The sequence below is a fragment of the Microtus oregoni genome, unplaced genomic scaffold (assembly GCF_018167655.1).
Source record: "Microtus oregoni isolate MIOR12 unplaced genomic scaffold, Mior012 000010F_ref0000083, whole genome shotgun sequence".
NCBI lineage: Eukaryota > Metazoa > Chordata > Mammalia > Rodentia > Cricetidae > Microtus > Microtus oregoni.
In genome coordinates, this window is record NW_024543069.1 from 39,827,948 (window position 1) to 39,843,896 (window position 15,949).

The 15,949-nt window shown below is 43.2% G+C and overlaps 1 protein-coding gene across 2 annotated transcripts; it reads left to right on the top strand.

Moving 5' to 3' along the window:
- The first annotated feature begins 1,283 nt into the window (after nt 1-1,283).
- Nucleotides 1,284-15,914, top strand: Actl6a (actin like 6A). Of its 2 annotated transcripts, none has more exons than XM_041659071.1 (14): nt 1,284-1,476; nt 4,545-4,621; nt 4,777-4,951; nt 5,530-5,630; nt 6,255-6,352; nt 7,745-7,839; nt 8,079-8,185; nt 8,280-8,369; nt 9,511-9,572; nt 9,769-9,883; nt 10,075-10,155; nt 11,623-11,718; nt 14,299-14,385; nt 15,455-15,914. In XM_041659071.1, the coding sequence occupies exons 1-14, from the start codon at nt 1,452-1,454 to the stop codon at nt 15,533-15,535; spliced, it is 1,290 nt and encodes a 429-aa protein (XP_041515005.1). In that variant the 5' UTR covers nt 1,284-1,451; the 3' UTR covers nt 15,536-15,914. The 2 variants fall into 2 exon arrangements, with proteins under 2 accessions (XP_041515005.1, XP_041515006.1); XM_041659072.1 differs by lacking the exon at nt 1,284-1,476 and adding an exon at nt 1,604-1,937.
- Nucleotides 15,915-15,949: the final 35 nt, after the last annotated feature.

The following is a 15,949-nucleotide window of genomic DNA, read 5'->3' on the forward strand; positions in this document are numbered from 1 at the left end:
TTTTGCCACCTTGCTGGCGCCTAGACAGATGGGGTTTTATTCAACCTTCCCAAGGTCATGAGTAGCCCCTACGAGCCTTAGACCCTTGACACTTTAATTTAAGCACTGCTTTTAGTTACATGCGATTCTAATCGTTGAGCATTGGAACGGCACTACAAGTTTGGGCATATTTATAGATCAAGCTGTTTGAAAAGACTGTGAAGAGGAAGTAATCCGGGGAAGAAAAGAGTGTTCTGGACGACACTGGTAGAAATGGAGACTAAAAAAGTAGACACAGATTGGAGATATATTTAGAACCGGGTGCTTCCTTGAATGGCGCTCCATTTTTGCTTGGTGAATGGCTTTCACTGAATGAAAGAAATTGATGTCATGGATTTTAAAGTACTATCTGAATCTAGCTGGAATAATATACTATCTCTTATTATAGATAGCCATTTTTTAAAAAAAAAATGCTGGAGGGCCGGGCGGTGGTGGCACACGCCTTTAATCCCAGCACTCGGGAGGCAGAGGCAGGCGGATCTCTGTGAGTTCGAGACCAGCCTGGTCTACAGAGCTAGTTCCAGGACAGGCTCCAAAGCCACAGAGAAACCCTGTCTCGAAAAAACAAAACAAAACAAAACAAAACAAAAATGCTGGAATCTATTATATCTGTTTGCTGATTACTTCACAAATTATAGCACACTTTTACTTTTCAAGTATAATGTTTATTGAAGTTTATTCTGATTTAAAAAAAAAAAATCCGAATTTATTACAATCCAAGGCCAGGGATCTCGAGATGAGGTAACTCTAACTCCTAAGGCCAGACTCCTAGCAGACACCCGCCTTTCTGCGCCTGAGTTCCCATTGGCTTCCGGGGCAGCCACTCTCCAGGACTAGCGCGGTTGCGGGCCCAACCTGACTCTGCAACTCCCAGTACCTTGTTAGCGCCCCCCACGAAGCCCCGCCCACTCCCCCACGAAGCTCCTCCCATCGCCCGCCCACTCAATCCGCGCGCGAGGAACCCTCCCGAGAAGCAGCCCCACCCACTCTTCCCACTCTTGTGGAAGCTCCGCCCATTCTGCCGCCCGCTCCCCGGGGCTCCGCCCACTTTACCCGCCCGCACAGCTCCGCCCCCTCCTGCCTGCACCCCTGCTCCTTCCCTTCTTCCGTCGCTTCTACCTCTCCCCGCCCCCACAGCTGCCTTTCATTGGCTAAAAAGGCAAAACCGCGCGAGGATGCAGCAGAGCCGCACTCTGATTGGCTAGAGGCTAAGCCGGGCCCTTTGTCATTGGCTGATACGAGAAACCAGCAAGAGTGGCTGTGCAGCGGGCGTGCGGCCGCTGCTTTGTTGCCGGAGGGGGGCGGCGTTGGAAGTTGCAGGCTTGCGGGGCCAGCGTTCGCGGGGAGTGGGGTCGCGGCCGCTGCTATCGTCCCCCCGGTAGTCTTTGGCCAGTCCCCGCCCGACAGCAGCCATGAGCGGTGGCGTATACGGCGGAGGTGAGTGAGCGCGGCGGCGCCTCGGGGCTTGCGGGCCGGAACGACCGGCCCGGGTCTTTGGCCGCTTCCGTTTCCCTCCGGTCCCCGGCGGGCCCTTCCGGTCTTCTGCCGGTCCTTCCGGTCCCCGTACGGGCCACGGCCTCCCAGTCCCTTCGGACCCGGAGCTCGCGCGCGCTGGGCTCACGGAGACGGCCTCGAGGGAGGGTCTTGTCGCTTCTTGCCCCCGGAACTTCGGTACCGGCGGGCTCTGATGGCAGTCACCGGGCACGTAGGGTCCCTTGCCGTACCGGTTCCGCCGCGCGTTCGTCCCCGGCAGCTCGCTGAGCTTCCGGGCCCTCGGGTTGGGCACTGGGTGCGAGTCGTACTCGGTGTAGCGGCTGCTGCTCCCGATCCTGCTGCAGCTGCTGCAGACTAGACCTCGCTGCTGGTGTGTCCCGTGCCTAGATGATCGGAGCGCTGAGGTACACGCTGCTGTTCCCCTCCAGCTGGGCAGGAGCCTTTTCTAGCCTGGCGATAACGAAGTCGGGGCTCCCACGTACTTGTCCTTTCACGTGTAACTGATTAAGGACGCTTCTCTGCGTGGACGCTGACAGGAGATGGGGCTGCTATTCCCCGCGCTAATGAAGAAAGCATTGGAAAAGTTAAACAACAAGCCAAAAATTAAAAGACTTCCTTTGTAGGTTGGGAGCAAATAGTTTGTGGGATGAGGAAAAGGCATTTCAGAGCGGGCGTTTCTTTCTCTGCTATGTGCTGGTAGCATACACCCAAGAGTATCGGCACACACACTACAGATTTGTCTGTATCGAGTCAGTAGATCAGCGTGTCCACTCGTTTTAACTGGCGTGTAGGATTTGTATGAGTGAACCGTAGCTGTTTCTCTAGAAACTGTTAAGGTTTATGTCTTTTCCCTGCCTAGAAGTGTGGCAGTAATAATTACAGTTAGCTAATATTTATTGTGCTGCTTGTTTGTCAGAACTCTTCGAAGCATTTTTATGCATTAAAACATTGAAGACATTTACTCATTATAGAGTCCTATGAGATAGGAAATATTAAGTACAGTTTACAAATTAGGAAACTGAGGCAGAGACGTTATTAAACTACCCAGTCTATTGGTCACTTTCCTGTTCCTGTGATTAAACAAAGTAACCAAGCCCCATGACCAGGGCAATTTCTAGAAGGAAGAAAGTGCTTCAGCTTAGTCCAGAGGGAGAAGAGTCCGTTATGGCAGGCATGGTGGTAGGAGCCAAAATCTGTGAGCTCACATACTCAAACTCAGGCACGAAACAGAGAAAGCAAACTGGCTAACCGGGAATGACTGGACTTTTAAACTTAAAGCCTGTCCCCAGTGACTCCTTGCTACATCAAGACCCACATCTTCTAAAACTCCCTCAAATAGATTTAGATTTAACGACCAGATGTTCAAATATCAGAGCTCATAGGAGACAGTTTTCATTGAAACAATTGCATGTGTGTTTCCTTGTAAAATATGAGTTGCTCTAAACTGGAGGTCTAAAAAGCTATGGGGTTTCTCTTTGGGTGCCTCTTTGTAGCTAGCACTAAACTGGCTGTTGTGGTTTATGGCTTTAGCTACTAGCGTTATAGAAGAGCTTCTCAATGGCCTTAGCAATTGAATGATGGTAAATAGGATTAGTGTTTTCAATGTTGGGGAAATGAACACTTTGACTAATGAGCACTGAAAAACCAAATGCATTATTCTAGGATGCCTGCTGTTTGTGGTGAAGCACTTGGAAAATGTAAATGGAGCTTTTTCTCCGAATTTGACTGAAAAAGTTTGCCAGCTTTCTTATTCAGCATTAAACTATTTCCTAATATCTAGAATGTGTAACTTCAGTGAGACCTTCATTTAATGCTTTTTATTTGGCCTGTATAATTAAACTTTTAAGTTCTGATTCTCCATGCTTTTCTCGTTTTCATGTTTTGCTGAATTTCTTGATTACGTGAAAGATAATTTCTTATAATTGATTAAATGGTCCTCTGATTTACTAGGCAGTTAGTGTGCTTGTGTGTGTGCATTTGGTTTGTTGTCGTTGCTGCCATTTGTACCCTCCCTGTGCCTGAATAAATGGCCTCTGTGGGCTGTCTCAGCCTCGGGTTTTAGCTTTGATTTGGTGATGGTAGGGTAACCGTACCTCTTGCCCGTGCCTTGTTCTAGTGTAATCATTAAAAGCTGGTGCCCGCCGCGCCCCCCCCCCCCCCCAAGTTAAAAGTGTTCAGTTCAGATGCTGGGTTCTGTCTCCCTGGAGGTTGGAGTCTGAGCAGGCAGCCATAGCTCTGCAGTGTCACAGCCCCGGATGCTCTCCCCACAGTCTTCTCTCTTAGGTTCTGGTAACAGTTCCCTCTTGTTTCCCCAGCTCGAATGATTACCAGGGCAATGGACAGTCCCTTCTGTTTGTCCTGTTTTTATTTTTTTCTGTTTGTCCTTTTATGCTGTGACTATAGAGGTTTATAAACAGTTACTTTAGTAAGGGAACTTACTACCTGTTCATGTACCGTGTCTTTCCTGGTTAAACCTCTACTGATAAACAGTACAGTACTTGCCATATTTTAATTAATTAAATAAATCTTGGTGGTAATTTAAAACTAGGTTCAAGCCAGACATAGTAGCACATGGTTTTAATCCCAGCACTTGGGAGTCAGAAAGAGACAGGTGGATCTTGGTGAGTTCCAGGACAACTAGGATGTCATAGAGAGATCCTGCTTCAAAGCAGCAGCAAAAACTAGGTTCTAGCTAATGATGAATGTAATAAATGTTTGCAGAGTTTTAAATATTCTCATTTTATGTATATAAAATATATCCTTAACTTTCATAGGACACTTAGAAGTTAGAAGAGGTAATTTTTTCTCTCTCTCTGTCTTTCCTTTTGTTTGCTTTGTTGAGATAGAGTTTCTCTGTGTAGCTCTGACTGCCTGGAACTAGTTCTGTAGACACTCTAGGTGGCCTGGAACTCAGAGATCTGTCTTCCTCTACTTCTGCCTCCCTCGGTGAGATTAAAGGTATGTGTAATTGTCTTTTAGTCTCTTCAGCAATTCTCTTTTAATCTCTTCAGATGAAGTTGGCGCCCTTGTTTTCGACATTGGATCATATACAGTGAGGGCTGGCTATGCTGGCGAGGACTGCCCCAAGGTAAGAACAGCCATAAGAATTACTTAGATAGGCAAGAATCATCCGTGCAAAATTAAATTCAAGCAGAAACTCGAAGCAAAAATGACAGTAGACACTAGGAACCCCACCAACCACATGAAAGCAGGTGATTATTCATGCCGCGTTTAATTCTCTAGGTTGATTTCCCCACGGCCATTGGTGTGGTGTTGGAGAGAGATGATGGAAGCACCATGATGGAAATAGATGGTGACAAAGGCAAACAGGGCGGCCCCACCTACTACATAGACACCAATGCCCTCCGCGTGCCCAGGGAGAACATGGAAGCCATCTCACCACTCAAGAATGGCATGGGTATGAATTTGATTGTAAATAGTGTTCACGGTCCTTTTAGATATAAAACAGTAACTGATGGGTATCAGGTGTTTTTGTTTTAATTCCACAAAGAAATATTTTGGGTACTGAGAATACAAAGGTGTATAAAAAGTGTTCTTTTCCTTAAGCTTGGTCAGGAGAGTTTGGTGATGCACAGAAAACTGTATACTGTATCCTGGGTAAGAGCTGTGTAGGTGTGGTCAGGAGACAATGGTATTAGAGAGGAGGCGAGAGTTTATGCTGGTTCCCACAAAGGAGGTAGCCTTCTGAGTGTGACCAGCCGCTTTTTTTTTTTTTTTTGTCCTCATTCTCTTCTGATCACCCCCTTGGCCTGTAGCAAGAATTGTTAAGTGTCTATTAAGCACCCCATTTATATTTGGGGCAGATCAGAGGCCCACCTGGAAGAACCAAAAAGAGATTTTCTATGTAGGAAATGGTAGCGGCCTCTTCTGTAAAGTAGATTCTGTATTCAGGCATTGATTTATACATCACAGAAACAGGCTCATTCGCTCATTACCAGCTAAGCTTTGGTTCAGACTGTGACGTTTCTGTTCTAGTTGAAGAATGGGATAGTTTCCAGGCCATTCTGGATCATACTTACAAGATGCATGTCAAATCCGAAGCCAGCCTGCATCCTGTTCTCATGTCGGAAGCACCGGTGAGACCCACTGTCCTTTTTCTTCTTTTACTTCCCACTCACTTGAAGATTTTCTTTTTCTTTCTTTTCAAAAACGAATTGATTAATTTATCATGAGCACATACGTAGGTGCTCATGTGCCAGCACACATGTCGACGGCATAGTTCTCTCCACCAGTGGACCCCAGGATCTAACGAGGGTCACCAGGCGTGGTGGCTGACGCCTGCTGAGCCATCTTGCTGGTCCTGCTTTTAAAGAGCCAACGAAATTCACATTTGGAATTTGGGGAAAGCTTTATTTTTATTATGATTAAAACATTTCAGCAAATGAAATAATTGGCTTTATTTGTGAATACTAGTTACAAGAGGAATGATTGGGTGTTTTAAAATTCATACTTAGGATGTTGGTTACCAGATTTAATATCTCATAATACTTTTGTTTTTAGAATCTTGATTTTCCTGTGATTTGAAAAGTCTTTATTTCTAGAACTCATAGCAGCTGACAGTTTTACCTGTTTAATAATAGAGTTCAGTTTGTGATTTATTAAAAAAGGCAGTTTTTAACATTGTTTCTTGCCATTATGGCATGGAGTGGTCTGTGCTGTAATGACTGCACAGGGAATAACTGGGTCCCTCCCTTCCGCAGTGGAACACCAGGGCCAAGAGGGAGAAGCTGACAGAGCTGATGTTCGAGCACTATGGCATCCCTGCGTTCTTCCTGTGCAAGACTGCGGTTTTGACGGCGTATCCTTCCGTGTGGGATTTCTCTGTCTGTGCAAGACACTAGTGAGGAAGTGTTTTCCTCCTTTTTAGCTTTTTACCTCTGAGTATTTTTAAACTTTTTTCCCTGTTCTTGATATATAGTCATTGTACATTGTACACAATCTCCTTCAAATATATTATGTACTGAACCATTTTTACCTGCCTTGGCTTCTTAGACTCCCCTGCCTGCTCTAATAGTCTCCCCTCTTTCCTTTTCCACTCTGCCTTCCAGGTGTGTGTGTGAGAGAGAGAGAGACAGAGACAGAGAGTATGTGCGTGCACGTGTGTGTATGTATGTGCTCAAATGCATGTGTTTTTAATGTATCTGTGAAGAAATCTTAGACTTGCAAATTAACATTGAACATGCAGTATTCTTGTCTTGTCTCACGTAATTTGATCTCCAGTTTTCAAGCAAGCAGGATTATTTCATTCCTTCCGGCTAAACAAAGCTTGAGTGTGTGTAGACTACATTTTCTTCATGTTAATGGACACCTAGTCTGACTTTATGACCTGGCTGTTGCAAGTAGTTCTGTGATGAGCGGGGGCATGCAGGTTTCTCTCTGTGTTGACTTAGTTCTTTTGGCATAGACCTAGTAGGTTTAAATGGATACTAAGTAACTTTTTAATTTTTTTGAGGACCCTCTTTACTGATTTTCATAGTGGCTGAACTAATTTACATTACCACTAGCAATGAATTCTCCTTTCCCACACCCTTATCAGCCTCTGTTGTCTGTTCTTTTGCTGGTAACCATTTTGAGGGTGAAATGAAATCTCATTGTGGTTTTAATTTGTATTTTTGTATTTTGCTTTAAGGGTGTTGAGCATTTTCTCATGTGTATTGGCTGTTGGTAATCCATCTTCAAGAGCTATGTATTCATTTCATTAGGCCATTATTGATTAGGTTGCTTGTCTTTGGTCTAGTGTTTTGAGTTAGGTATGTGTTCTAGATAGTAGTCCTTTGTCTGATGTGTAGCAGCGGAGTGCAGTTTCTGTAGGCTGTTGTGCCCTTCTGGACTCTCTGAAATCATTGTTGAGTCAGGATGGCTTTGTGAGTTCCTTCTCTTCTCTGCTATGAGACTGCTGAACTTACGTAGTTCTGCACCTGCCCTGTTCTCTTTCATCTTGTACTTTCTACTTGTTCCTACTCCATCTACATCCTCCCCAGGTTACTATTGGAGCCCCAGGATAGGTTGGGTGGACTCTCCTTTATTCTTCCAGGACATCCCTGTTGTTGGAGGCTGCTAGTTGCTGGCTGCTCAGCCCCAAAATAACCACAGTGTAAATGATAATGTCTGTTTAAAGAGCTGATTTACATTACAAGAGCCAGCCTTTTATAATCATCACTATCCTTGGAGCCTTGATGCTTTAAACTAGATTTGCTAATGGTCGTTCTACTGGGCTGATTTTGGACAGTGGAGCCACCCACACCACAGCAATTCCTGTCCACGACGGCTACGTCCTTCAACAAGGTAACTACTTAATGAATGCACGAGATGACCTTCCCTGTGAGGACACAGATAATGAAGACAGGCTAGGAATTCTGTTGGAGCCCATTCATTCCCAAGAAATATTTTAAATGAATGCATGACTATTCTTTGAAAGAATAGTTTGGTAAATTCTACTAAAAGAAACCTATTCATATGTAAATATATTCACAGTAGGAATTCATACTTTTGGCATCTTCAACCTTGTTTGATCTGATTCTCAGGCATTGTGAAATCCCCTCTTGCTGGAGACTTCATTACCATGCAGTGCAGAGAACTCTTCCAGGAGATGAATATAGAACTTATTCCTCCGTATATGATTGCATCAAAAGTAAGCAGCACGTGAAGTTTCTTAGTGAGACCTGCCTTCCACTTCCGCTGCTGTCGTGAGTCTCTTAATTCGCGTGTGTTCTTGGTGTTCTCAGGAGGCTGTTCGGGAAGGTTCTCCAGCAAACTGGAAAAGAAAAGAGAAGTTGCCCCAGGTTACAAGGTCTTGGCACAATTACATGTGCAATGTAAGTAACCCATATTGTCCTTATAAATAAAGTGCTGATTCTAAACTCTGTGTTTTTAATATCTGAAAACATAAGTAGTTTGGGGTGGGGAGCACTTTTCATATTTTCGAAGCAGTCCCTACAGACTACTGCTTAGCAGTTTGAAGGCATGGAAGAGGTTTTTGGTTTTAGGGTAAAATCCAGCACACTATTTTATATAGTTTTTGTTGTTAAGGTGCTTTTAGCAAGGTAATGGTGGCACATGCCTTTAATCCCAGCACTCAGGAGGCAGAGACAGGCAAATCTGTGAGTTCAAGGCCAGCCTTGCCTATATAGTGCGTTCCAAAACAGCCAGCACTACACAGAAAAACCTTGTCTCAAAAAACCAAATAGAAGAAAAGGGGGGAGGGAAAGATGCTTTTAGTTTGCATAGAACTTAGTTTATTTTAGGTATGATTTCTTCTCCAGCATTAATCAGACATGCAGAAGTATATCTCACTGCTTCAACAATGAGCCAGTGAGATTTTTTACTGATATAGTGTCTGAATGTGTGGTCCTATGTGGGTGAGAGGTTAGTACCTTTGCCGTTCCATAGATACATACTAATTTCTAGCAAAAGAATATGAAAGACATAATTGACTAAGTGTATCCTGCGAGCATGTTGCACCCAACGTTGTATGTGTTAGTACATGTCCTAAGGATCCTGTGTTGACGTCAGACAAGGTTTTCCCATATCAGCCTGTAGGCCATGTTCATCTCACAGCAGTCACGAGAAATTTCTGTGAGTGTGACGTGTTTGCATGTCACAAATGCAGGGGAGAAAATTTTTAAAAATTCAAGGAATTTTTAAGGAAAAGAATGATGTTCTGAAGCTGGTTTAGTTGGTGGGGCAGTGGTGCAGGTTCCTGCTTGTTTTTAATCTTTTCATTATTCCATAAATAAAAATTATAATTGATATGTATTTCAATTGTGTAGTTACAACTATAGAAATGAATTAAATTTGTGCTATAAATTGTAAATCCCAGGTAACTGTTGATGCGTCTTTGGTAGAGTTTCACTCTTGCAATGGCTCACCCGAGTGAAGCTGGTCTGCTGCCATGAGCAGACTCAGAGAGCAGGTCGCACAGCAGATTCCAACCTTGTTTCTTACCTCTGTCCACAGTGCGTCATCCAGGATTTTCAGGCTTCAGTTCTTCAGGTGTCAGACTCCACCTACGACGAACAGTATGTTTTCTGTGGGAATGACCGTCCTTCAGAAATAGGGCTCTTGTGGGTTTAGCCTAAAAACATAAAGTACATTCTGATACTCTGCTCTTAGGTGTTTGCTCTGACTTCGCACAGATTGGTAACTCCTTATAGGTGGTTTATCATTTGAACAGCGTTGTTCTGCTTTCTGTGAAATGCTGTTTGCTGTTTGCAGAGTGGCTGCGCAGATGCCAACTGTCCACTACGAATTCCCCAACGGTTACAACTGTGATTTTGGTGCAGAACGGCTAAAAATTCCTGAAGGATTATTTGACCCTTCCAATGTAAAGGTGTGAGGCCAGTTTCTCAAAAATGTCAATTTTGTCTGACTTTCCTGAATTCATATAAATAGATACATATTTATGACCCTTTCATAAAAGATGCAGCTTTTCCTCTGTGGAGAATTTACGGGATTATAGCCTACAGTAGACTAAATTCGACAATGGGGATTCCCATGTGAATACTTGCACTCTTGTTCCAGGGATTATCTGGAAACACGATGCTGGGAGTCAGTCATGTCGTTACTACAAGTGTTGGAATGTGTGACATTGACATCAGACCGGTAAGTGCCAGGTTCCTGTTCCTGTCTCTTATGGCAATGAAATGCCCCAGATGAGGTCTGCAGCTTTGATGATAACTATGTTTAACAAGATGCACACTGGGAAGGATTGTGGGACCAGCAATGTCCAGTGCTGCTGACACTCAGCTCCGCTCCGCTCCGCTCCAGAATCGCACTCACCTTTCTGTGAATGTGGTTTGGCTGCTGTCCTGGACAGGGTAGATTCCTAGAACATTGCCATCCTCACAGAGTTTCTTTGGACATTGCTGCTCCAGATTTCCTAAAATGTCGTAAATCAAAGTCCATATAAATTGGTTATTTCTCTTGACATCTGCTTGTATTATTCAGAAAGGTGTGGTTTAAAGTACATGGTTTTACATGGATTGTATTAGATGATTTTTGTATTTGTTCTGCTATGTCAGGTGTTAAACTGCTGATATACTATATTGACTTGATTATATACTATATTCATTTAGATTAGTTAGAATTTATTAAGCTCTAGATTTATTTCATAATCTCCTTAATCTACACCACATCCTATCTAAAGTATGGTGTGCATAGATGTGAGTGTATACACAACATCCTCACGGAATACCGTGAGTGGCCATGAAAATAATTTCGTTCAAGTGACCTAGCAACCTCTACCACTTCTAGAACAGTGGGGGTGTTAACACGTACAGAATTAAAAAAAATTATTTTTTGTTTGTTATATGTGGTGTCACATGTATGTTATATATGTCTGTCACATGGGTTCCAGAAGTCAAACTCATGTGTCCAAATGTGCACAGAAGTACCTGTAATCCACTGAGCTGTTTTTCTCCTCCAAGTTTTGAATTTCTTTTTTTTTGGTGGAAGGTCACTTCAGGACGGGGAATTAAATACATTTGCAAGAATGGGACTGTTTATACTGAGATTGTTTTCTGTTTACTTAAAGTTAGCAGATGGGGCCCAATTTTTGTTTTTCTGTTTCAAAATTTAGATGATTTAGATGCTTTGAGTAGGTTCTAAAACTAAGAAAATAGCCAGTTAAAAGAGAAGGCTGACATTTACATTTTGATAAATACATGCAAATTTGGAGTAAATATATCCCTATGAATATGAAGTTGTTTTACTTGGGAGGCTCAGCCTGTGTTCTAAAACAGTTGTAACATCCCTGTTACAAAGAGAAAGAGCAGAGTATCCTGCCGTGACTTCAGATGACCAAAGATGAGGGCTAGTATAAAATGGACCTCTGGGCTGGCAAGATGGGTCAGTGTGTAAAGGTGCTTGCCACCAAAGCCTGATGACCTGAACTTGACCTCCAGAATCCACTGGCCGGAAGAAGAACCACTTCCCACAGTGTCCTCTAATTGCACACACACACCCAAATAAATGGGAAAACAATGAGGTTAGTAGCTGGGTCCAACTCCCAGCAACAAACAGTACTATGGGGTTGTTAGAAACATTTGGAAATGATTGTTTCTCTTCTAGGGTCTCTACGGCAGTGTGATTGTAGCAGGAGGAAACACGCTAATACAGAGTTTCACCGACAGGCTAAATAGAGAGCTTTCTCAGAAAACTCCCCCAGTAAGTGCTTTTCTGTTCTTTGTGTTATTTAGTTGTGTCCATTCTCACTGAGAGGAATTTAATAGATAATTGTGGGCCTTTACAGTATGAGTAATAGCTATTTAACCAAAATGTCCTACATTGGTTCCTCTCCTAGTACTTGAATCTGTTTAATGTTTGTGTGTGCTGTGTGCACATGTGTGGGTGTATTCACCTGTATGTATGTCTGGAGACCACATGTGTGGGTGTATTCACCTGTATGTATGTCTGAAGACCACAGGTCAAATTAGTTATTTTCTTTCTCTCCACCTTATTTACACACATACATCCACATACAGGTGTGTGCACATGAACATGCACTCCATACACTCACAGGGCACATGGTGGTCATTTTCAGAGGAGAATCTGGAGAGGTAGTTTACAGCACATTAATAATGCCAGGTATAATATGCTTAAAGGGTGTTGGGTGTGTCTGTAGAAAATGTCTGGCTTTGGCTGCTCATGTTTTCCGTGTGCTGTATGTTTAGTTAGTGCTCTTTGGGTGTTGATGCACTGCCGTGGTTGACATCTGCCTTCAGCATACTGCATTGTGGGAGATGATGCTCTAGGGCTGTGGTTCTCAACCTTCCTAATGATGCGACCCTAACACAGTCCCTCATGTTGTGTTGACCCCCAACCATAAAATTATTTTTGTTGCTACTTCGTAACTGTAATCTTGCCACTGCTCTGAATTGTAATATGAGTATTTGATATGAAGGCTATCTGATGTGTGATCCCTGTAAAATGGTCATTTGACCCCAAAGGGGTCTTGACTAGGTTGAGAACCACTAGTCTAGGGGAACAAGCAGTAGTTTTTCTGACCATTAGATTTCATAGAACTATAGGCATGAATGATCCAACGTCTCCCAAAGAGTAATTTAGGGACTGCAGGTATGGTTCAGCCTCACCTGCATAAACTCTTTGTAGGGGAGCTGAGTTCTCAGAACCGACATTGAGAAGCTCACACCTGTAACTCCAGTTCCAGGGCATCCAGTACCCTCTCTGGCCTCTTCAGGCAACTGTACTCACATGAACATATCCTCACACAGGCATACACACAATTAAAGTAATAAAATGAGGGTTATTTTTTCTTTTTTAAGAGTAATTTAGAGAGAAACCCTGTCTCGAAAAAACCAAAAAAAAAAAAAAAAAGAGTAATTTAGATACTTTTGTCCTTTAGGAAGTATTAAAATCAATGAAATGTCAGAAAAATTTTGATTCTGGAACAGACACTTGTACCAACACAGGTACAGGTGGTCCTATGCTCTACTCCACCGCAGTTATTTCTCTGAAAATACTCCACATATATGTTGTGTGTGGCGCGTGTCTGGCATGGAAATTATCCCCAGAGGCAGATTTCTATGGAGGAGGGAAAAGTCCTTTATTATAGGAAGTGAGATAAATACAGATTGAACCAGGCCTGGTGATATAGCCACTGGGAGGCAGAGGCATGGCTGTACCGCGTTCAGAACAGAAGCACTGAGTTATGGCTATACCGTGTTCAGAACAGAAGCACTGAGTTATGGCTATGCTGTGTTCAGAACAGAAGCACTGAGTTATTAGTTTTTTGAGATGGGGCAAGCATTGTCCTATTGAAGAGCATGCTTGCTTAACTCAGCATTTTGCCCCCCCATCAGCCTGAATGCTGGGGTTGCAGCTATGAGCCACCCTGCTGGGCGGAAGTACTGATTTGGAAGACAGGCAATGTAAATCTGTCACTTTGATGGGGAGAATTGAGATACGGGTGCTCGGGGTGGGTGGGAGACCGTGAGTGAGAATAACACCTGGTATGGTATCTTTTGAAGTGTGCGTGTGTATGTGTATGAAGTTTTTGTTTTTATTGCCTTGTCAGTTTGTTATGTTTAACAGTTAAGGAGTTACATACTCAGAAATTCTGCCTTTATATCTCTAAATGAGATGACAAAGTAACAGTGCCAGTGTTTAAAGGAGCATCGTAAGACATTTTTAGTGGAGCTGTTCAAGGGAAGGACTCCAAGCTCTACCTAATCTCCTCCTTCATTGCTGCGGAAGTGACATGCTAAGGGCATTCAGACAAGTTATGGACAGTGAGTTAGAGCTCTGATTTCAGTTCAGTCCAGTTTTTCCTACCTGGCGAGGTGCCGCATGCCTGTATTTGCTCAGTTCTGAGTTACACAGTTCATTTTCTCACCTTGTATTCATTAAGACCTTTCCTGTGAAGTAGCCTAACCTATGTCAACTATTAGCTTAGCTAATAGTTGTTTTTATTGCCTTGTCAGTTTGTTATGTTTAACAGTTAAGGAGTTACATACTCAGAAATTCTGCCTTTATATCTCTAAATGAGATGACAAAGTAACAGTGTAAAATGACTGGTTTTCCCTTTGTGTGTGTGTGCATGTATGTGAGAGGAGGGAGGGAGGGCTGTTGGTGACTGTGCCATGTGGAGGCTAGCTAGCCCTGGCTGTAGTCCTAAGTGCTGGAATTAAGTGTTGGTGCCAGCATGGCCATGGAGGTTTCTCAGCACCCAAGTCCCAGGCTGGCTGTCGTGGCTGTCCTAATATCCCAATGCTTCCTCTGTTGTAGAGCATGCGGTTGAAACTGATTGCAAACAACACGACGGTGGAACGGAGGTTTAGTTCATGGATTGGAGGCTCCATTTTGGCATCTTTGGTTAGTAGACAAGCTGCTTTATAAGAATAGATTTGAGAGGGGAGCTGTGGGAGTGGGGTTGATTGATGTGCAGCAGTTTATGAAGAGTGTTAGTTATCATCTGAAAACACGCCATCTTTTTACCTGAATAATTCTTTATTACGTCTGGCTCTTTTTGTCGGGGCTCAAGAATACTTCTTTTAATATTTATTCTGTACTGATAAAAATCTGTTTGGCACTATTAGTAGCCTTCCATGATTCCCATTTTTTCCTACAATAGCACTGTGGTTTTTCTGGTAATGGTTTATGATAACATTGAGCCATATATAAGCAGAAATTTTCTTTACAAAATGATTTGATTTAAATATGCCTTTAAATGCTAAATTTAATATAATAGTGAGAATGAGTTCAGTGCTTCATTGATTTTTACATTTAAAAACTGACAGATGCGTGGAGGAGATGCTTAAATACATTATGTATGACAACGTCCCACCCTTTACTAACTTCAGGCTGGCCTCCAACCTGCAGTCTTCTTCCTCAGCCTCCAGAGTGCTGGACTACAGGTGTGCACCGTCACACTCGACACCTTATGAGTGGACACTTGCCAGTCTACATGGACTCTCCCTGTTAGGGAGGGCAGCTGTAATACCTCTTTTGGCCCTCGGCAGGCCTGGGTGTAGTGCATTTAGTTGTAAGCCATTCCTTTTGGAAGTTTGGTTGTTACCCAAGTCCTGATGAGATTGTCAAGAGCTGGCTCTGTGGGCCAGGGAGATGACTGTGTTGGGTCTTGACTGGAGGCCACCGTAAGTCAGGAGATTGTGTTTCAGGCTAGACTAGAGCTTTCCCTTCTTCCTCCTAAGAGCTGAGATAACTGACTTGGGCCTAATGACAGGTTCCATTATTGCCTTAGGGCGCTTTGTCATGTTTTCTAAGCAGTCTCTGGCCCCTCCTAGAAGATAGAGGAATAGGGGACAGTAGTATTTTGGAGGAGGAATTCTAATAGTTCAGTAGTTGTTAAAGGCATTTATGAGTAAAAGCACTACCTTCTAATAAAAGGTGGGCATATGGAATGTTTCTTTCTGTCTTACAGGGCACCTTTCAGCAGATGTGGATTTCCAAACAGGAGTATGAAGAAGGAGGGAAGCAGTGTGTAGAACGAAAATGCCCTTGAGGGCTCCACCCTGCCTGCCGCCACCTCATGTCTGTAGCTTTAGTACACTCAGGAAAAGACGACCATCTTTTGTAGAATGTTTATACATGTTTGCATATTTCAATGTCCACTTAAATTTTTTAAGGCTTTAACTGGCTCTATAAATTAAAATGAGTTTGTGCTTTCCTTGAAATGCACTTATTCTTATTACAGGCATTTTATAATTTTGTATGAATGTCTATTTTCTCTAAATATTTTGCTTTCAGTAAGTACTTTCCAGCTCTCCTGTGGGTTGGTGGAGTTACTTTTTATTGACTAGTAAAAGTCACTGCCTATGCTTTTTACCTTAGGCTTACAAAACTAAATAAAAATCACCACCCGTCCTAGAAGGGTTTTTGGATTCTTGTCTCTTGTGCCTTGCTGTTGTCAGTACTG